At 36.8% G+C, this 21,258-nt stretch overlaps 3 protein-coding genes across 4 annotated transcripts in view; 2 read left to right on the top strand and 1 right to left on the bottom strand.

Moving 5' to 3' along the window:
* The first annotated feature begins 1,963 nt into the window (after nt 1-1,963).
* On the top strand, nt 1,964-10,857 carry LOC111867808 (vesicle-trafficking protein SEC22b-B). The gene is made up of 5 exons (XM_023857980.2): nt 1,964-2,143; nt 2,251-2,360; nt 3,317-3,477; nt 3,572-3,718; nt 7,419-10,857. Exons 1-5 carry the CDS (start codon nt 2,069-2,071, stop codon nt 7,565-7,567), a joined length of 642 nt encoding a protein of 213 aa, XP_023713748.1. The 5' UTR covers nt 1,964-2,068; the 3' UTR covers nt 7,568-10,857.
* Nucleotides 10,858-11,203: 346 nt separating this feature from the next.
* Nucleotides 11,204-19,730, bottom strand: LOC111867807 (box C/D snoRNA protein 1). Of its 2 annotated transcripts, XM_023857978.1 has the most exons (6): nt 19,653-19,730; nt 19,213-19,394; nt 17,647-17,738; nt 16,403-16,581; nt 14,137-14,417; nt 11,204-11,690 (listed from the first exon to the last, which is right to left on the bottom strand). In XM_023857978.1, the coding sequence occupies exons 1-6, from the start codon at nt 19,700-19,702 to the stop codon at nt 11,515-11,517; spliced, it is 960 nt and encodes a 319-aa protein (XP_023713746.1). In that variant the 5' UTR covers nt 19,703-19,730; the 3' UTR covers nt 11,204-11,514. The 2 variants fall into 2 exon arrangements, with proteins under 2 accessions (XP_023713746.1, XP_033608707.1); XM_033752816.1 differs by lacking the exon at nt 19,213-19,394 and having other exon boundaries at nt 19,653-19,707.
* A 550-nt stretch (nt 19,731-20,280) lies between these two features.
* LOC111867806 (protein purity of essence) overlaps nt 20,281-21,258 on the top strand; it is a 123,087-nt gene continuing 122,109 nt past the window's right edge. Inside the window, exon 1 of the mRNA XM_023857977.1 lies at nt 20,281-20,399. Within this exon, the coding sequence (XP_023713745.1) occupies nt 20,281-20,399 (119 nt within the window). The remainder of the gene's footprint in view (nt 20,400-21,258) is intronic.

Raw genomic sequence — 21,258 nt, 5'->3', positions numbered from 1 at the left:
TCCACCCTAACACTGTACCAAAAAGGTGTTTACAGGTATAAAGCTATTTAATAATCTGCCTCTTGAAATAAAGGGGATTGTTGGGATACACAAGCAATTTAAGATTTCTTTAAGATACTTGATTACCCATTATTTTTATGACTTGGAAAAGTATTATAGTGTTAATGAATGATGATGTAAACTAATGGTTTTATATGAATAGCATGTTAGTTACTCTATATTGAATTATATGAGTCTAGCTGTATAATAGTTTTATTGTATTTACAATAATAGTTATTGTCTTTTATATCATTTATTTTATTGCTTTATAATTTTGACATGTTCTAATTATTTACTTGAGCTCAACTTATACCTGAACTGTAGTTATGACTGAATTGTACTTTTATGTTCTTCTGCTTGTCTTGACATATATTAATTAATATTTGACATGTTCTATATCCTATGGTTTGTAACCAGTTTTATTGGATCACATGGAACTCGAAATAAATTACAATTACAACACAAAATGCAAAGAATGGGTTTAGCATTATAGAATCTCAATCGCCACCACAATGGACACGATATGCTAACCCGAATTGTCACAGGCGATGAGTCTTGGGTTCACCATTACCAGCTCGAGATAAAGTATGCGTCAATGCAGTGGAAACATCCTGCTTCGCCTACCAAAAAAAAAAGTTTAAGGTGACATCATCCTCCAGGAAAGTGATGCTCACAGTCTTCTGGGATCACGAAGGCATACTGGTCACCACATTCAAGCCTCAAGAACAAACCATAAATGCTGACTGCCACTGTAACATCCTCAGGAAACTTTGTAAGGCCATTCAATGGAAGCATGCAACCTGTCATGCATTATGAGGTAGGTCATACCATATGAACACGCCTGGTTCTAACAGCAGCCCAAAGAATTTCATTCTGCTGGTTTTCAGAGGCTTGTGAAACGATGGGACAAGTGCCTCAATGTACAGGGAGATTATGTTGAGAAATAAAAGCATTTTTTAAATCAGTACTCTTTATTTTTGAAGTTCTATATCTATTTGTAACTTACTTATTGACTTACCTACGCAGGTAATCTAATAAAAGGAAGGAACATAATTAACCTCATCAAAGCCCAAAGAATAAGTTGGCTTCGACAAATCTCAAGGACAGAAGCTGGAAGAACAGTTAAAAGAATATATGAATGGCAGCCACATGCTATAAGAAAGAGAGGCCGACTTAAGATCAGATGGAAAGATGATGTAATGGAAGATCTAAAGGATTTAGGAATTTGTAACCGGACAACTCGCATACAGGACAGAAGTAGTTGGAAGGAAATTGTTGAGCAGGCCAAAGTGTTTAATAAATGAAGCTGTCAAGCCTTATGAAGATATTTTCCGTGTCTGGTTTCACGTTGTCCTACACCGCGAACATGTTCATTCTAACCTACTTATTCGTATGTCTGTCGTTAACTAAACTATGCAAGATTTGTCAGCAGTGTTTTTTAGGTTATTATTAAGATAAAAGCACTTTTAATGCACTAATACCCTTCACATACAACTCGGAGTAATTTACTTAGATGTCTGGGATCATAGAACATCGCTCAACTGTGTATTTATGAGATATATAACACTAGCCGAATGTAAATATATTCATACGATTGTCATAATAAATAGCCAATTTCGGTATAATTTATTTAATAAAAAAACAATTAAGACGAATAGTTTCCTCTGTTTACTCGCCGTTGCATGCAAAGCAATAATACTTGAGTTCTCACTGTAACGTTTGCTTGAATGTGGCTAGTTGCCATAGTTTCAACGGTTTCAACTGTAATACATTACCACACGAGTCTAACGACGTCAATTAGAAACCAGCAGTAATAATTGTAATAATTCTCATATCTTCACATTTCTTATTCCGTGACGTGTGACGCGTGACGTGTTCGTCGATTTCAATTACTTTTTGCATTGGCCACATAGAGCAGCGCTACATATGTTTTTGTATGCGTGAAGTGTGCACTATCTTTCAAATCCGTTTCACATAATATTTTATGTATTAATATACTAAGAAGGGCATTTGCAGAATACGTAGCAAAATGGTTTTGTTGACTATGATTGCAAGGATAGCTGATGGCCTGCCTTTGGCGGCAACAATGCAAGAAGATGAACAGGTTGTATTTGTAGCAGTCGCTTTCGATAATTTCTTGTGTGTATGACATTGCTGTTCTCTGTTGTGTAATGTGTATCATTTTAAGAGAGGTGGATGAATTTGTTGCAGTCCGGGCGAAACATACTGGAATACCAAAATCAAGCTAAAATGTTGTTCCGGAAGCTGAATACATTAAGTCCATCTCGTTGCAGCATAGAAACTGGACCATATTTATTTCAGTAAGGAAATGTTTCAGCATGCTATATACATAAACTTTGAACCATTTGTCATTACGTGTAACATAAGTAGTTGTATATTTTGCTGCACATCTATTAGGATTCTATACAGGACCAGTAAATTCCACGTTAAGTATTCATCATGCGTTATTGTGTATTAAATGTTTATAATAATTTATTTTCTACAGTCATTTTTTATTCGTCATTATATTATATCCTAGGGAACATGTAGGAGTGTTTGACTTTAGCAAATAGGGGGCTTCTTAAGTTTGCAAATTTTATAGTATACTGAAGAAAAATGAAACATGATAGAACCCATTCTAACCTGCCTGACCTCTAAGCTTTTCATTGAATTAGAGTTTGTGTGTCATTAAAGTGTTGGGCTTTAACTTCTCTCATAGTCCTCTATAGCTTATGATTGTAGACTTACATTAAATAACCAGTACATTAAACCTTTTGATTAAGCAGACAAATGGATTCCATATTTCTTTAAAATTCATCTCAGTGTTATCTTTCCATCTGCATAGATGTCCCCAGCGATCTCATTCCATAGGTTTTCTGATCAAAACTTCTTTTACATTAAGTGCAGATATATATGAGTATGTTGGGTAAATATTAATTGTGGGGTTTGCAAATGAAGTTTAACACTCAGATGGTCATAAGCTTTTCCATATGTGATGAAGATGTAAAAACTTCATCTGAATTTTCATAATTTTGTGAACATTCTTCTTAGTCTTTTTATATGTTGTATGTTCAAGAAGTACCTGATGCCTCTGTAATTTGATGAATTTGTTTTTAATTAGTAACTGTTTGTGTATGTCACTAGTTTGTAAAATAATTAAATTTTTAAATTCCATTTTTTATAGTGGTGGATGAAGTCTACTTTTACTTCCTTCTTGTTTAATCTGAAAATGGTAGCGTTTTTTCCTTGTTTGTCTTATATTTCAATTTTTTTACAGCTACCTTATAGAAAATGATGTTTGCTACCTTGTGTTAGCAGAAAAGAACTACTCAAAAAGACTTGCATTTTCATATCTCGAAGATTTGGCGCAAGAATTCCACTCACAGTATGGGAAAAAAGTAAATACAGTAACAAGGCCTTACAGTTTCATTGAATTTGGTAAGAACAAAAGTTAAATTGTTTATTATTTCAAGAATTTGTGGATTAGTAATATAATATTATTTTATAATTTACTATGTTTACAATTTATCAGATACTTACATTCAGAAGTCCAAGAAAGTATTCACGGATTCACGAGCTCGTCGAAACCTCTCAGCTCTTAATACAGAACTGCAGGATGTGCAGAGGATAATGGTTCAGAATATTGATGATGTTCTGCAGAGAGGAGTTGTATTATCAGGTAACATTGCATCGCTGCTTATGTCCCAGAGTAGAAAAGATCACATTTAAATGGAAATGTGAATGAAGTAAGATACAGTGTGTAAACTTTTTCATATTTCTTGATCATGACAAAGGAAAATGCCTAACCTTCTGTTTTGGCAATGCTTGATTTATGCAGTGTTGTTTGGAAATATACTTCCAGCTAGTCGGTCAGATATGATATAAAAACAGTCTTTTAGAAGAAAATAATCATTTGTGTTAAAACTTTACAGAAAAAGTACTTAATGCTAATTTATTAGGTTCGTATTTGTATCGAATATTAACTCTGGTGCTGAGCATGAAGGAGATATACTTAACTATAAGTGGCTCACTGGAGTAGTTCCTTCCTGAGGAGCCATCATAAAATTACATATGTTGTGAAGAAAGCGATGAATTGATCTTTTACAACAGTTAAATTATTTTAGAAGGTCAGTGATTTAGTGATATAAACTGGGGGTAACATGGTACTTTAAACAATCCCTTGCCAGAATGGCATGGTGCTTCTAAGGTTGTGAATGGTGGTGAGCTCCAGATGGAAGGTAACAGGAGATATATTGAATAAGCTGTTTTGGACAGTTGACATGAAGTTGGGCGGGGGGCTAAAGAAGTGTCACCATAAAAACCAGTGTGTTACAAATTGTTATGTAGCACCTCAGACTTGAAGAAATTCTTTGTCTTATGGTAGGTTCATGTGAACATAGGAATGAACCTTTGGGTTCCACAGAAGTGGGAGATTTCTGATTAGCTTCTTCAGAAGGGCTATGCTTCATGGAGTTTGATTATTTTTTTGGCAAGTTACTGTGTTTGTGATAATGTTGTGGCATATAGACGTGTTGATAAGCAGTTACTCTGTAAACAGTGACTGTTCCTGGGCAATGGCTTAGTAAACACATTCCCATTGCTAGGCAGCAGATTCTTAATAATGTAACAGTTGTACTACAACAATAGAAATGGGTTGTTTTCTATGCAGTCTGTGCCAAGATGATATAAGCAAGGGACAGAGTTAGTGAGAGGCCATGCCATAATTCAAGCAATTAATTACTGGCTTCCCACTGTGGCAGCCTGGATTTGAGCCCAGGTCAGGTAATGTGAGATTTGTGGTGGACAAAGTGGCATTGGGGCAGATTTTCTCCAAGTGCTTCGGTTTTGCCTACCAAATCTCATTGCAATGACTGCTCCACATTCATCATCTTATCATCTGGGGCTAGTACAATAGGCCAGTTAATGGCCAGTGTATCAAGTGGACTCTGCCTCACCCACCCCATGTAACTAGTTGGTGAGAGTTCAGACCCATGTGGAGGTGAGTTCAAATACCTTCAACGTAGCCCTGCAAGTCATAGGAGGCAATGAAAAGGGGGCCCAGTGCCCGAGGGTATAACTGGGCCACCCTGTGCCTGGGGGATGTAAATATGGATTCCTGGCCCTCCGGGCTGGGGGAGTCTAGAATCTGAGACAGTAAAATATGTTTATGAGTCTCGCAGGACCCAAGAATGACTGCGCTGGCAAGGGCCAGCAACAGTTATAAACAACAGACCCATCTTCTTGTCAGAAAGGATGTTACATAAGAACTATAACTGTAAGTATTCAGTTGAAAAACAAAATACTGGTTCTGGGTCTCAAGGGGCTTGGCTCCAAGACTAACTGACTGGTGGTAAACCACTAGTCATAAAGTAACTCTGGCTCTCAGTTGTTAGTGAGTTCCGTACAGGAATCTGTGAAGAGAGGACTTGAGCTGGAGGCAGAAGAATAACCATTGTTGGAGCCGTTACCAGGAAATGTCTAGGAATAGGCTGAGAACACTAGACTATGAGCTCTAGTGAACTGTAAAGTGTGGAAATAGCAATAGTATTATAGTTATTTGTAGTTATGACCTGTAAATGGTCAGTAAATCCATTCACAAATCCAAACCCCATCTTAGTCACACATACTATGTGACAATATAGTCTTGGTTTATTTAATGATCCTTTCACTAGCTTGTATTACATAACATCGAGTGGCAGAATGATTAGTGAATAATGAATTGGTTAGGATGTCCTCATATCTTAATTTGAGGTACTCTTCTGGCATTTGTTGAGGAGACTGAGGAAAACTATGAAAAACTTAAGTCGGGATAGTTGTGGTCTTGGTGCAGAGATTTGAGCTTAGGACTTGAACACAAAGCAGGAGTGCTAACTACTCAACAACTGCAACATGATTTTATGATAGTAATAAGTAATGCCTACCTATAGAATTATGTTAAATTTTTCTGTATGGGGAAGGAGCAGCTCAGATTCAGGGCCATCTTTCTTTTTGGTAATACACATATTTTTCAGGAACTGTCCTTCAAGCTGAAGTGCCCTATTTCCACAGCAGATAATAATTCAGAAACATGTTGAATGACAAGAAATGATATTGAACATTCATATTTTCTGGGAGGCTTGAGGTTTGAATCATAGCCTGGAGACCAGCTATCCTGATATAGGTTCTTAATGGTTTTCTTCGGTACCACCAGGGAAATGATGGGTGTAAGATAAAGGTGTCCCCATGCTTAACCAAGCACTACACCATGAAGATGTAAGGGGGAGTGGATGTATGAATCCACATATTGTAAGATTTGAGGCTTTCACGGCGCTGACTATGAAGAAAGCAGTCTTCTGGGATTTCGCACCGTGTATATGTGGTGTTAACCGATGTTTTGGAAGAATGTATCGCCTCCATCTTCAGGGTAGAAGAAAAAATAAGAAATCTGCAAGCGAAGAGACCGTGAGAACCGGTAAAAGCAGACTGTGTGGAAATATACACATTATGTGAGAGCAGAGAGGGTACGGGGGAAGGGCAAGTATACAAGTGAAAGCAGTAGTGTGGGAGGGGTAGGGGAAGGGAGCTGGGACAAGCGTGGTTTTTGTGTAGGGGAGAGAAAGGCAAGGTTAAAGGCCATGATGGGCCTCAGAACAAGTCTGGAGGGTGAGAGGAGAAAAATCTTTCCCATACTGGGGCTCAAGAGTGCAACCCCTAGGCTGTCACTACACTGACTGCGCTATCCCAGATCCAAAATGAAGGGTGTAGTATGTTAAAATAGGGCACTGTTGCTTCCTTCCACATTTCTTCTAAATCATGTGTCATCCAATGATTCAAATTTGTATTTCCTTCACAGAAAAAGGAATGTAGTTTAATAACCCATTAATAAACTGAATAATAATAAATGATAGGAGAATGTTCATTTCACTGACATTGTCAGCAGTAAAGAGATTCCAAGGAAATAGGCCCATGTTTGTAAGTAATATTTCATTCATATTTAATCACACAAGCTTCAGGGTCACCAATCTGTGGTTCTGAAATAGATCATATCCAAAGAAAAATGATAAGTTCTGGTCTAAAACCATGTAACTAAGATTGTGGAACCCAGTAAGTTGGCTCCAATGGTAAACCTTTAGAGTTCTGTTTGGGAGGTACTTTGTTTGAATCTCAGTTGGGACCCCTGCTATCCTTACTGAGGTTCTGCACCATTTGCCCAGTCCCTCCAGGCAAATTTCAGGATGGTACTTCAATTCAGTCCATGACCGCTTCCTTCCACATGATTTCCAATTAAGTAGTCAGTCTTTTTGTTAACACTGTATTGTCTTGAGGTACTGGATTTGTTACACCACAGAATAATAAAAATGATTTTAGCTTTCACTGAGTAATGTAATCACCTGTTACAGAATTGGACACAAAAGCACAGAATCTGTCAATGCTGTCACAGAAATACAAAAAAGATGCTACATTCCTCAACACCAAGTCAATGTACATGAAAGCAGCAGTTGGTTGCATCGCTGTTTTAGTGGTGTTCCTCTACTTCTGGGTCCTGTGAATTATCATGTGAAGACTGTTTAGAATGTGGCTGTGAAGACAGTACAAGACACAGCAATTCCTTTATTGCTCTTCCATTGCAAGTTGGTGAGCTTTTTCTGCTCTTCCCATGCCAGTTTCCTGCTCCTGTAGAGCAGCACTTGACTTCAACCTGCCACATTTTGTCCTCTGGTATAGTGTAAGTTGCAGTGGGTTAGGAATTAAAGGACTTGATGTGGTATGTTGGCAAGGAGCAGCAGTTTGGGGTTGTTGAATTCTTTAAATAAGTGCTAAGGTGGTATATAGTTTTATGTGAACTGACATTTTTACTGACACTGGAATGGTATTGGTGTTTTCAGTATAATAAGTTACATCAGTTTCTGTTGTTAAATATATCCTTATACATACACATTGATTTGTACTTTATATCTGCCTGGTGGCTCTGATTTCAGAGTAATTATAATGATTTGGCCAATATGCCACATCCAAAAGTTGCTTTACTGAGATGGTAAAGGTTTAAACTGTGATTATTTTCCCTTGCATTCAGATTTTTATTTGCAGCAGATGGTAACACTGTGGTTATGCCAGCACTTGTATTGTTGGGGTATTTACTGGTTGTAAATAAAGTAGTGCTTTCCTGGAACATGAATATATTCTCAATAAAGCAACTTTTATTATATTATTATTATTTAGGACCTCTTGTATATTGTGTGTGTATTCCATATAGAATTATGGATATATGGACATGGAGAGGGGAAATACACAATTTTATTTAATAAGCTTAAATTTACATTGTTTCCTCTCATTGTGTTTGTTGGTATAGTGTTTCAGGCTTGAGCTGTGACACGTATGAAGTCACTTTATAGGTGATAATGAATTGTGGCAAAATCTCAGGAGATATATGAGGGATCTGTGTTCAGTTTTCAGCAGTAGTGAGACTCAAACTGGTGAAGTTAACTTTAGGATATATTTATGGATAAAAGTAAAGTCAGAATCTACTTCACTGTGAAGATATCCATCAGATATTTCAAACATATCGTTCATCAACTGTGAGCTGGACTGGCTAGGAAATGGATTACAGGGCTTTGGTTTCTGGCAGGGCAAAAGATTCTTCTCTATGCCACCACAGATTCTGGGGCCTGTGCAATGGGTACTGGGCAATTTTCCCCCAAAAATAAATTGGCCAGAGTATGAGCTTGACCCTTCATTCCCATCTGGTGTGGGGGTTAACATGCTTGGAGCTATACCTCCATTGTATAATATACTTTCAAAATATGGTGCTTGGACACAAAAATTGTTGTATATTTTTTCTTACACTGATCAGTTCATTGACACCATTTTGTAATGTCTCTAAGGAACTTGGTCTTTAATTTGGGATATGTAAATTCTGAGAGTATAGATGGGTTACATTCATTGACGTGTATTTTTGCCTATATGAATGCACCCTTACGACATGATGCAGTTTTAAAAATTCTTTTGAGCTGAGTGCTTGTGTAATCAAAGCTGGAGTGAGGTGTGAAAGATGGTTTTGAATTTACCAGGAAAATGACTGTACTACGAATTGAGGATCCTTTCTTGCACTGTTCACCTGGATTTGGGGTCCTTTCTTGCCAATGGGGTGCAACAGTGTGTCCCATTTATCTGATTTTGGGTTCATGCCAAATGTGCATAAGTGTCCTGTCCTGTTTGAATTGAGAATCCTGTCTTGCCCAGTAGTGAACTAGGGTATTTGTGTTTGCTCACTTATTATTTTCATCAGCTCACCATCATATTCTTCATGCAGCACCTAGTTCCCTTCTGTGTGCCTGAGGTTGTGATTCACATGTTTCCTCCTATTAATTTTCCACTGTCTGATCATTCTGATCACTAGAATCACATCTTCTGATAAACTCTGGAATGTGCTGTTAGCAATATTTTCACATTTATTTATGTAGAAGGAACTGGATAATATGAATCACTATCATGTATTTACTGTTAAAGTCTGGATGCAATTTTATGTTAATTTCAGTCACAAGCTTGAAAATATGGAACCCTGTAATTTAAGTACTACCGTCATATAAATTGATCTTTAACAGCCATTAACTTCAGTCCACAGCTAAGCATACCGTTTCTAATTAGCACTGATATTTCTACTGCTAATGCACATGTCTAATCTGGTGACTGTTCATTTCTATTACATGACACCATTATTGCCTTGACGTTCATTTACCGTGGATACAAACAGATTGTAATGAACGGGAAATATATTTCATTTCACTTTATGGAACCAAGAGACTACTATGACTACACTTCATTCAAAGTGTAGGATTAGTAAAGGGTTAATCAAAATGGGAAGCACAGCAGATCATTGAAGGTTCAGATTATGGCCTACTAGGGTTCCCAGATACCTCGTTTTCTTCCGTGTTTTCACCCAAATTTTGTTCCTCTGTTTATTGTTTACCCAGAGTCGATAATTCTCCGTTTTTTTATTTAAGTCCATTGCGAATTATATTTCATTGGTTAAATATTATCATAAAATTTCTGTAATCCTTGGAAAATGACATTGTTATAGTTTCTTTCGTTATGTTGCATTTCGTGAATGTTGGCAACACTTGAGGTTCTAAACCAAAGTGGAGGTTGTTGGTGACAGTGTATTTTTAATCCGTTCCATCTTTGTTAGAGAGGGCTACGTAATATTTTTTTGTTCTATAAATGTGTAGTAGGCCTATGTAATACAGATGTGTAGTAGCATTTTGTAAGTTATGTAGTATGTTGATTATATTTTATAGCCTGTTAGTTGTGAAAAATGTCGTTACAAACGAGCAACGAGACATTGCTCCTTTTTTTATTTTACAGACTCTGGCAACCCTAGGTCTACCCCTCATACATTCATTCATACTTTTATTTCATAACTTTGTGGCACATTCGTATTTTATTTACAAGGCTAAACAACAATAGAGGAATATATTATTCTTTCTTTGTATTTCAACAATTTCATGCCAAAGTAATTATAGTAGGTGAATTTTTAGAGCGCTGTTGTATTGTACTTTGAGTTATAAATATTAAAATATCTAAGTTGTACCTTAATCCCCAAATGTAGCAGACAGCAGCCCTAAATACTGTGTTCACAAAGCTTAATAGGAATAGATGCTGATCTAGAATTAACACAGAAAGGACCAAATATATGTTTGTGTTTCAAAACGAGGGGTGGGGGGATCAGTAGAATTTTAGAATTCAGCGCTGTTCGTCTAGATATAATCATAGAATCCTTTGAGAAAGAAACTAACAAATTCAAATGATACACATAATGAAATAAATCTGAGAAGTGAATGCTACCAATGAATTCAGTAATTCACCCACAGTATCCTCTCTAGAAAGATAACATTTTTACTTACTGGTGCAAAACATGGTCTCTTAATCCAGGAAAGAACAGAGATTTAGGGTGTTTTAAGAACATTGGTGTGGAGAGGAATATTTGGTGCTGAACAAGATGAACAGGAACAAAGAAAATTACATAATGAGGAGTTCCAGTTTGTAAATTTTACCTGGTATTAAATTATGGGACATGCAGCACAAGAGGGAAATGAGAAATTCACACAGTGTTGATCATTAGGAAATCTGAAGCGAAGATGAACGAGATGTTAGGGAACAGATTGTGAATATTTGAACTTACTTAAAATAGGATCAAATGGCAGACCTTTGTAATGATGCTTCACAACAAAATTCTTCATCAAGGAAGATTATGTTACAGTTAGCTGGATGAGAAATGGAAACAGTAATCTCTTACCAATGCCATCAACTGTATACATTTCAATCTTACATCTCATACAATGGAGTCCATTATAATTACTGTGTAGTTACATAATTAAAAACATGAACCAATTAAAACAAATGTGCTGCTGTCTACAAGTTATGTTGGTGTTGCTTTCATATTATTACAGGCTATTTCATACACAGATTTATTCAAAACTTATGCATAATTTTAAATCTTCAAGACTTTTGTCTTATGAGCACATCATATTCTGGAATATCCAACTTTGGGTATTTCTTCTCGTTACTGATGGAAGTGTTATATTCATCTTCACTCTCAGAGTAATCGGAAGTGTTAAATAGTAAGTTGTTTTTATTTATGATGCTGGAGACACAATTCTTATCTTCATCTTCATCTGAAACAAAAAGTAATGCTATTTTAACAGTATTCTTTATGGTTCATTTAATGAAATTTAGTAGCATGTACCTGGAGGGACTGATGGAAATCATGAAAACCTTCAGCCAGAACAGCCAATCTGCAGCAAAGAATTTTGACCTGAGAGCTCCCAGATACAAAGGACTGCAATACTGAGTGGAAAATGTTAATATATGTATCATCATCACCACATGTTTTCCTTAGGTTTGCTTAATTTTGGAATCACTTTCCAGGAATCCTATTTTATTTGTAATGGCAGAAATCTCAAACTGGGGGGGGGGGTTTATTGGAAAAGAGCAAGGCAATATGTGGTGATGAATAATGATTGTTTAAGAACTCTGACCAGACTACCCAGTGTTCACTCAGTCTAAGACCATGTTCACCATAAAACTGCTGGACTACTGAACCGACAGTTATTATGTGTATTATAAATTTTAAAATGTTAGTATCCAGTATTGCTTAAGTAAATTATCTGTGCCTTCATATTAAGTAAACAAACAGTCTGATGTTTCTATCAGCAGGATTACAGTAGACAACTTGATCAACATTAGAACTGGTTTCTTCTGAGACTCACACCCATATTCATAATAACAGGTAACTTGAGACCAAATGCAGATGACAGCACATATCCTAGTATCATTATCATAAAGCGTAAGAACCCATTGTTTGAGTGTGAGAAAGAATTCCTCAGCACATATCATATATCCACATTTCTAGTTATTCTTTCAAAGAAAACTGGATTACATCACTAGCAACTTATTTCTTGTTTCCTTGATTTCTCTAATGACACTTTCTCAACTGCATAAGTTACACAGCACAAAATACAGTGCGTACAATCAAGTGCGCGCCGCGGCTGCAATTTGCCGTGAGTCATACCACCGCAGAACGGATGCAGTGGTATGACTCACGGCAAATTGCAGCCGCGGTGCGCACTTGATTGTACGCACTGTAGAAGTATGATTATAAATAATGCAGTGGGAAAATGAGAAAGGACGTGATTCTGTACTGTTTTACTGTCTCAAAATTGGACTAAGAAGACTGAGAAAATTTGTGAAATGTTCAGTATAATCACCAGTCTCCAGGCTGAGAATCAAACGTGGAATCTGTGGAACACAAGAGTGCCAAGACTTAATCACTACATCTGGATGTGAAGTCTAGCACAATTTTACAGTTACTGAGACAAAAAAGGGGGGGGGGAGAAGAAACTCCATGGCCTGTAGTCTGCAAGCAAATTATACCCACCAAGCAACTGCCGCTTGTCGGCGAAGTTAGTGCCAACTTCTGCAGGGTGTCACATGGTCAGCGCAACAGATCCCCACAGCCATTAATCTCGGTTTTCTAGACTGGAGCTGCTATTTCCTTGAAACAGCTCCTCAATTATCCTCACGAGGCTGAGTGGACCCGTTTCAGACCCACTACTTCTCAGAAAATCTGGTAGCGTCAGGAATCGAACCCAGTAGCTCTGACCACTAGACTACAGAGGTGGTCCTGACAGACCAAACTGCACTAACAAACTTGTATTCTTGTGGGACTTAAAAAGTGCAGCAGTGATTGGGGCAAACTGTTTTACTAGTATGTTTTTCTTACAGTTGTAGGTAACCTTTATATTTAAGTATTCCTGCTTCCAGGTTTTAATGTCACAGGCCACTTTCATACCACGTAAGTGGGTTACAGAGACTGATTTCATTACTTAGCATCATAAATATATGTATGCAATAAACACATCTTCCTGCACAGTTATGTACATCTGTTGGAATGATTTCCTATTAACAATGGGGCTCATATAATCTGCATCACAGGCTTAACTAATAAGGTGCACCTAACAAAACTTCGCAAAATCTGAAAGCAATGCAGCTGTATTAGATATAGGTATGTTACATGACAATGAGCCAGTCATGGTAGCCGAGTGGTCTAAGGCATGCTCTATCTTCGCTTGCTTGGAAACCGGGATCGTGGGTTCAGATCCCACTCGGCATGGATGTTTAGTGTGTGTGTGTGCATACATGTTTTCTATGTTTGTGTACAGGTACAGGCCTTGTGACGAGCTGATCACCCGCCCAAGGAGCCCTACTGAATGTCTAAGCTCTAGTAAATCAAAGTGAAACAGAGTTTTATGGAAGTAGGCCAAGGGCCAAATTGGGAGCTGTCACACAAAAGGGGGGAATATATATATATATGTGTTTCACTGAAAACATACTTTCTTCAGTACCACATTCAGAATAGGTCTGGTGGCTATCCATTCTGTTATCTAGTACATACTGGAAGTTCATTCTGTGCAATATGGTGACCAGAGTATGTAACTGACCACTCATCTAAATTTTTTTTTGTTATAAAAAAATGCGTGGAGCTTTATCACTATACCTCCTACACATATATGATGGCTAGATACAAGACAGGCAACTTCACTGATCAGTAATATAGCTCACCTGATCCCAGAATGTCAAATGCATCCTTGTGGTGCTTTAGAACAACATATATTGTAGGAAACTCTATTATTGTTTTATCCTTAAGATTATCCTTCAGGCTGAGTGAGGAGTCTAGTTGATGAAACCGCATTCCTGACCTCTTCTCAGCTTTGAGCAATAACAAGATGCCACTGGGACCAGCAGACTGGTAGTACTGCAACTTATCTTGATACAGTGGGTCACATTCCTTTGGGTCCAGGTAAATGTTCAAAAGTTTTGATAGTGGCTCACTTTCAAGTAATCTGAAACAATTTGCTGCTTATTATTAGATGTTCACAGAACTGTGTGAGTTCTGAATTTCCCTTATTTTCCTTCACCGTGAGTTCACAATCACGTGCTAGACATTTTTCACCATCTGCAAACAGCAGGAACAAAAGGGAACTGAGAGGAATTAAGTATGTGCTGTTATCATAGAAAATTGTTACATTTCAGAACAAAAAGGCAAGAACATCTAGAGAGAGGATCACATTAAAAAAATTTAGATGTGTAAGAGAGGATAAAAGAAAACAGAAACATTAGCAAACATGCCTGCTCTTACTGGAATTTTTGTAAACTAATGAATTATTCACAGAGATGTTGGGTTTTCGGACTTTATCCATTGTCCTGGTTTTAAGATAACTAAGAAAAACACAACGTTTCGGAAACTGGATCTGTTTCCGTCCTCAGGTGAGGGGAAAAAACCCATTCTGTTGGGTCAATCACTGGACGGATGAATTATTGACAACCTTGTATGTATATTCCTACAATGATTGCCTTTTTGGACATTATCCATCATCCTGTTTTCCATTTAAAAACGTTTTGGTGGATGGACTCTGTCTCCATCCTCAGGTGAAGGCCTACTCATTTGGGCCCAATCAGTAAAGCTCTGGACACCAGAGGGGGGGGGACACATAAACCAAATACAACAAATCATCAGCAGGAGTTAAGACAGACATTACAAAACTCCACACACATGAAGTCTAGCACCTGTGGCCACACATAATGTAATGGCCAGAGTCATAGTATTACCAAACTAGAAGCTAACACTGAACAGACAAGTTCTAATGGAAGGAAATATTATAAAGTCAATGATATGACATTGCTTATCTACCTGACAGACACTGTAAAGAGATGGGGACTAGTTTTATTGATTGAGCTAAACTGCATAAGCCTTTATCTGAGGATGGAGACAGAGTCCAGCCTCCAAATATTGTTTTTAAATAAACAGGATAATGGATAACATTCAAAAGTCCATAATTGTATTAATATACGATCTTCACATACCTTTAGAGCTTACATATATTACTACTTGGGAAAAAAATTGTTATGTAAGTCTTGTGAATATTTATTCCCTGGCCAGCCTTATGCTGTTTACCACATAATGATAACTTTATCTATTAAACAGTTGTCAGGTAATCAAACAGCGATGGACATAGATCATAGGCTCTAAAACTAGTTATGACTGCCAAGAAATTAAGAGCCCAGTATAATAAAATTTTATACATGTTGATAACAATAGAATTAGATGGAACGATTAATGGTAGTCTGTAAGGAGAGTTCATTCGTCCCTGCCATTCTTCAGTGTACCATCACCACCAAGATCACCCATACTATTAATAATCTGCTGTTATAATGTTAATGGAACAAGACCATCTGAACAAGAAGTATTGGTGGAATTATGTACCATGTGCTCTAATAAAGGGCAAAGGTTTAGGAGACCATGATACCAACTCAGAATGTGTTAAAATACTCTATTTAACAAAGCTGCCTGTAATAATATACAAAATTATGAATACCTTAATCCCATAAAACAAAGTGTAACTGGGAGTGTGCAGATCTCATGAGGTCTCAGGCTGTTTTTCAGGTCTACTATGTATTTTTAGAATATAACAGACCTATACATATATTATTAAACATAAGAGATATGAAATAGTGAACATGAGCTTCCATGAATAACTTTCAGAATTTGAGGGCCTTCACAACAAAAGAAAAGTGGAAAATTGGATGTCAGAAATATGATGAATGATATATAATTCAAAGATATGCATCATAGTTCACTCTCCACTGATATAGGGCCATATTTCAATTGATTTCATAGTCCCAATTGAGAAAAGGATGGGATCACAGTTGTAATTAGGATGAGAAACTGTGACTTGCAATTTATACACAAATACAAAAGCTCTAGCATCAAAATCTTAAATGTATAATAAATAGTCATGCAACCAATTTGATGACTTAAGTAACTCACCTTCTTCCAACGCATTTTATATTGTCAGCCTGAGGGAAGATCCATTCTACCCTCCAATAAATCAGTTGTTCCTTCCAATTAAAGTATGTTGAATTTGCTTTACTACGTGTGAAATTGTGTGGTAGGAAATGTAAATTTGTTCTTCTTCTGCGAGCTGCTGCACGTAGTTTATAGAGATTCTGAAAGTTGTGATACATGTCAAAATTTTTCTATTGTAGCATACTAGAAGATTGTTGAAAATTTATGTTAGGATCTCATGAAGGCCAATATGTATGTTACTCTCTCCCATTTCAATGCCTTGCCCATCTCTCCATACAAAATTTATTGGGATGTGTGATTACCCTATAGGTGAGTTGAAATAACAAGTTGGCTTGAAAAACAAATTGTCTGAGCCTTCCATAGTAATTTTTCCTGTTCATGACAGTTATTTGAGTCATCTCAGGTTGGAAAACATGAAATGCACATTGAATTTTGATGGGGGATCCTCTTGGAAGCCCAGAAAGGGCTTACAGACGTACAAAACCAGGAAACATGAGCTGGATTGAATTGCTTCAGGATTACAACTGTTGACAAATTTTGATGTGAACTACAAAGAATCCTCAGGTTCTATTACTCCCTCAACCCAATCAAGAAATTCACCTTGAAACTTAATAAATTTACACATCTAGATCTACAGGTTATATTACATATCTATTTTTAGTACAGTAGGTCTGAGAAAGAAAGCAAAATTTGATTTGAGCCTCATGCAGAATAGGGGTTAATTAGACTGATACAACTAAAAGTATATTTACATAACTCACAGAAAAAAAAAGCTATCCCTTTAACAGGCCACAGAGGCTGATAGGGTTGTGGGACACTGAGGCTCCCACATATTTTCTAGACAACTGGTTCACACATGGTGGTGAGGTTGTCAGCCTTATGCACCAAATAACTCAATGTAGATCTCAAATACTGGGTTCAACTGAAATCCACTGCATAGTTAAGGTGACGAAATGTGCTGTGCAGTGGATAGATGAATGGACAGACAGAAATGATCTCCCACTGTCTTTCCTTTTCTCATTAAAAAAAAAGTACTCTTGAGAAGATTGCACTAACAATGAGACATAAGAAACAATAAATTAAAAGTGACTACAGAAAATGACAGATATTTCCATTGTGATAACTAATCCTCCAACAAAGTTCAATTTTACCGATGAGTAATCCTGTCAGTATGCAACAGGTTAAGTGCATAAACATATACTTACAATAGGCAATTCTTTTGATGCAGTGTAATGCTTTGATGGATCTCTAGCATATGTTTCAACATGTCGTGTTGTTTCCTCCAACAGTCTGTAATCTATAATACAGGGAAATTCATATCATAAAATATAATAAATAAGTTTATTACATTATACACCTGAACTGCTCTTTCCTGCAGAACATCCTTCAGTTATAAAATACTGTGGTAAAATATAATTCAAAGAATCAAAATTTTAAAAATGATCTTAGGGATATACTCACTGTAAGTCATCTTGACTAAAATGGCTTGGGAGGGGATCCAATGGCGATGGTCAACTGCTTGGGGAATACCTATACTTGGGGGGGTTAATTATGCATGCCTTTCAATTTAAGTATTGTAAGAAACATGAGTAAATCATAAATCATAAACAGCCATGGAAAATAATCTTGCATATGAAGAATGCTGTCTTCTGTGATGTGGCACTGTGTAGATCGTGTTCGCACAAAATATACACGGTGCCACATCTCAGAAGACGTCATTCTTCATAGTCACTGCCATGGAAACCTCAAATCTTACATTATGTTTTTTTTATTTATTTATTTGGTCTCTATAGATCATTGTTACATGATATACGACAAGTCGGTTGATGTACAATGGCTGATTACAATAAGAGTATAAAGTTACAATACTTGAAATTGTTTACAATAGATTACAGTAGATTAGAATAGTTAAGATTTCACATAGTGTGAGGTGGAATCCATATTAGGTCCCCTCGGCACGTTGGCTTCCATATGTCCTATTGTACCTGTACTGGTGATAATGCTTATGGAGAATTGCATATATTGTAACATTACAGAAATGGTTACTGTTGTTACCAATGTGACATAAATATCTGTAAATGTTGTTAAAACTAAAATAAACTTATATTACACTGATCATAAATATGCAAAATAAAATGAAAGATGCCAAACCTGACCTAATGTCCTTAACAGCTATTCTGGAGTAATTGGTGTCTTTTACTGTATGTTGGCATCAGTGAACAATACTGCAATGACTGTCTTAAATAGTTTTCTCTGAAAATGTTATGCAACATTTCTGAACTTTGCTACAAATATATTCTTAATAAAACATAAATTTAATGGGAATGAAGTATGGCACAAGGTTTGAAATCCTTGAGATTCATAGGTACCAAATCATTACTAATTAACTTCACAGATACACAAAATTACAAATAAAATGTATTTACCAAGTCTATGATATGTGTAAAGCTAAAGTTTCCTTGGAATAACATGAGGACTAAAGGTTCAACATGCTCTAGATGACAACAAATAAAACATGTGATCTGTTTCATGCCTTGCCTTGTAGGAACTGACTCAGTACCCCTATATAATTAACAGGAAACCCTGCTCTTGCTGGGAGAACTCCAAATGTCCCACCAGCTGCCAGACTCTTTACTGCTTTACTCAAGATACAACTCTTACTAACTCAACTGTCACTTCACTGTAGTTATTTGAATATATAAAATTATTCTTGTGTAGTTATGTGAGATCCATTATTACAGAAATATAAATAAATATACTACGCCACATACCACTTAATAAATCTAAATTTGTGAACTCCGAAATTCGTTTGTATGCGACCTTATTCCTCTGACCACTACAACCCAGCTCCTTTTTGTGATTGTTTACACATGCTAAACAGCATGTCTTAACTTCACATCTAGGACATGTATATTTGGCCTCTTGATCATTGCACACTTCACATTTACCCAACCTACAATAAAACATATATACACATAAAGAAACGTTCGAGTTTCATACTATTTATGTAAAATGACTGTATGACTGGAGTTCTGAATTACATTTCGTGCGAAAACGACATAACCACAAAAATACTGAGTAACACTGTCATTATATTTTATAAATTCAGAAAACTATAGAAATATAAAGTAAGCATTGAAGTTACTCCCTATAACACAATTATAAAAGTCGCGAAACAAAAAAAAGTGTTTACACAATTTGTATCTCTTACCTCCCGCCACACAATATAGACGCCATCTTTGCGTGTACATCGACCAACATCGACGTAAATTCACAAATTGCTCGAACAGAAACTTTTGTGATCCGTGGAGGCGATCTACTAACAGTAGTAGCTAGTGGTAAGTACTGATCCGTGGTGGTTGCTATCAAATGACAGCGTGTTCATTGAAAATCAACCGACATTTCGGAGGAACATATCGCCACCATATTCAGATTCGACGAATAAGCTGAGCAGAAAACTTGTGTGTGAGCTACATGCTGGTTTCTTGTTTAGCTTACTTTTTGAACCTGAACATGGAGGCGATATATCCATCCGAAACGTCGGCTGACTTTTACTAAGCTACACAGCATTGCATCCCAGAAGACAGAACTCTTCAAGATATCAAAATACATACCATCCTCAGGACACGATGACGAGAATTGATGCCATAATTTTCATGGTCATCCATGAATATGAAGGCAGTAAGTGGGGATCAGCGATACAAGTTCTACTTGCGATGCTGTGGCAATTTTGACCGATGTAAATCGAAATCTGTGACCCGTGGTATCATGCTGTTATGGCTCATGATCCTCATGATGCTCATGATCGCTCATGATTTCCAATCGATTAGAAAAGTAAAATGGCAGCGAACAGTGGTGGTGTAGAGTGGGCCTCAATAGTCAAGCCAATTTTGGCTGCATCATATGGTTCTTTTAACAAAAATGATGTTTTGGAGCTTGTGAAGGCCATCAACAGAAGGTAACTTGAATATAATTTGTGTCTTCATAATATTTTCGTTAAATTGTTCAAAATTTGCTTCTTGCTGACGGGACGTAATTCTCAAGTATGAAGTTTAATATATATTTATGTATGTGGTACAGTAGTACGAAGGTTCCTGTTACACTTTCTACACATTTGACTGAGTCATCGTTCAGTGTATAGGTGAAGGTAACAAGATCCTTTAATGAGCACCTACCTTTACTTTTGTGAACTTCTGAAGTGGCACTTTGGGTTTTGATAGTAATATTTTAATAGTTAACAGCCCGATATTCTATTCTAATTTTCGTGCATATGTCACAAATTGAATTTTATCCAAAGTTAGAGAAATCTGCGCAGGAGTTCTTTGAACTTAAATTTCTTATTATTCAATGTTGCACAATTCAGACCAAACACTTTCATACATGGCATCATAATGTTTTTAAAGATGGACCAGATATTGCTTTTGAATTTGAGCCTTTGAGCCATGTGCATGTATGATTTTTTTTTGTACTGACTTACAAATATCGTGTAGTTTTGAAAGCAGAGGACGATGTTTTGGAGGAACATGTGTCATCATCATCAGGGTCAAAGTATGTAGGTGCGGGACTTGTCTCAGTTATACATACATATTGCAAGGAAGATGGTTATTAGCCTGAGGCAAGGGTAAACAAAATTGAACCTGTGTAAGATTTGAGGCTTTCACGGCGGTGACTATGAAGAAAGCAGTCTTCTGGGCTTTGGCGCCGTGTATATGTGGTGTTAACCGACGTTTCGGAGGAACGTATCGCCCCCATCTTCAGGGTTGAAGAAAAAGTATAGGTAAATCTGCAAGCGACAACACCGTGAGACACGGTAACGC

Source organism: Cryptotermes secundus, unplaced genomic scaffold (genome assembly GCF_002891405.2).
Source record: "Cryptotermes secundus unplaced genomic scaffold, Csec_1.0 scaffold953, whole genome shotgun sequence".
In the NCBI taxonomy this organism is placed as follows: domain Eukaryota; kingdom Metazoa; phylum Arthropoda; class Insecta; order Blattodea; family Kalotermitidae; genus Cryptotermes; species Cryptotermes secundus.
The sequence above is the reverse complement of the archived record's forward strand: the minus strand, read 5'-3'. Positions and strand labels throughout refer to the sequence as shown.

What these genes read in the sequence shown, in the direction of transcription:
- LOC111867808 (XM_023857980.2), top strand. Translation starts at nt 2,069, where the DNA reads ATGGTTTTGTTGACTATGATTGCAAGGATAGCTGATGGCCTGCCTTTG. An exon ending in ACTGGACCATATTTATTTCA is followed by an intron (nt 2,361 to 3,316) that starts GTAAGGAAATGT and finishes ATTTTTTTACAG; the next exon opens with CTACCTTATAGAAAATGATG. An exon ending in GAGAGGAGTTGTATTATCAG is followed by an intron (nt 3,719 to 7,418) that starts GTAACATTGCAT and finishes CACCTGTTACAG; the next exon opens with AATTGGACACAAAAGCACAG.
- LOC111867807 (XM_023857978.1), bottom strand. Translation starts at nt 19,702, where the DNA reads ATGTTGGTCGATGTACACGCAAAGATGGCGTCTATATTGTGTGGCGGG. An exon ending in TCTATATTGTGTGGCGGGAG is followed by an intron (nt 19,395 to 19,652) that starts GTAAGAGATACA and finishes GTTTTATTGTAG; the next exon opens with GTTGGGTAAATGTGAAGTGT. An exon ending in ATTTGACATTCTGGGATCAG is followed by an intron (nt 11,691 to 14,136) that starts GTGAGCTATATT and finishes TTTTTGTTTCAG; the next exon opens with ATGAAGATGAAGATAAGAAT.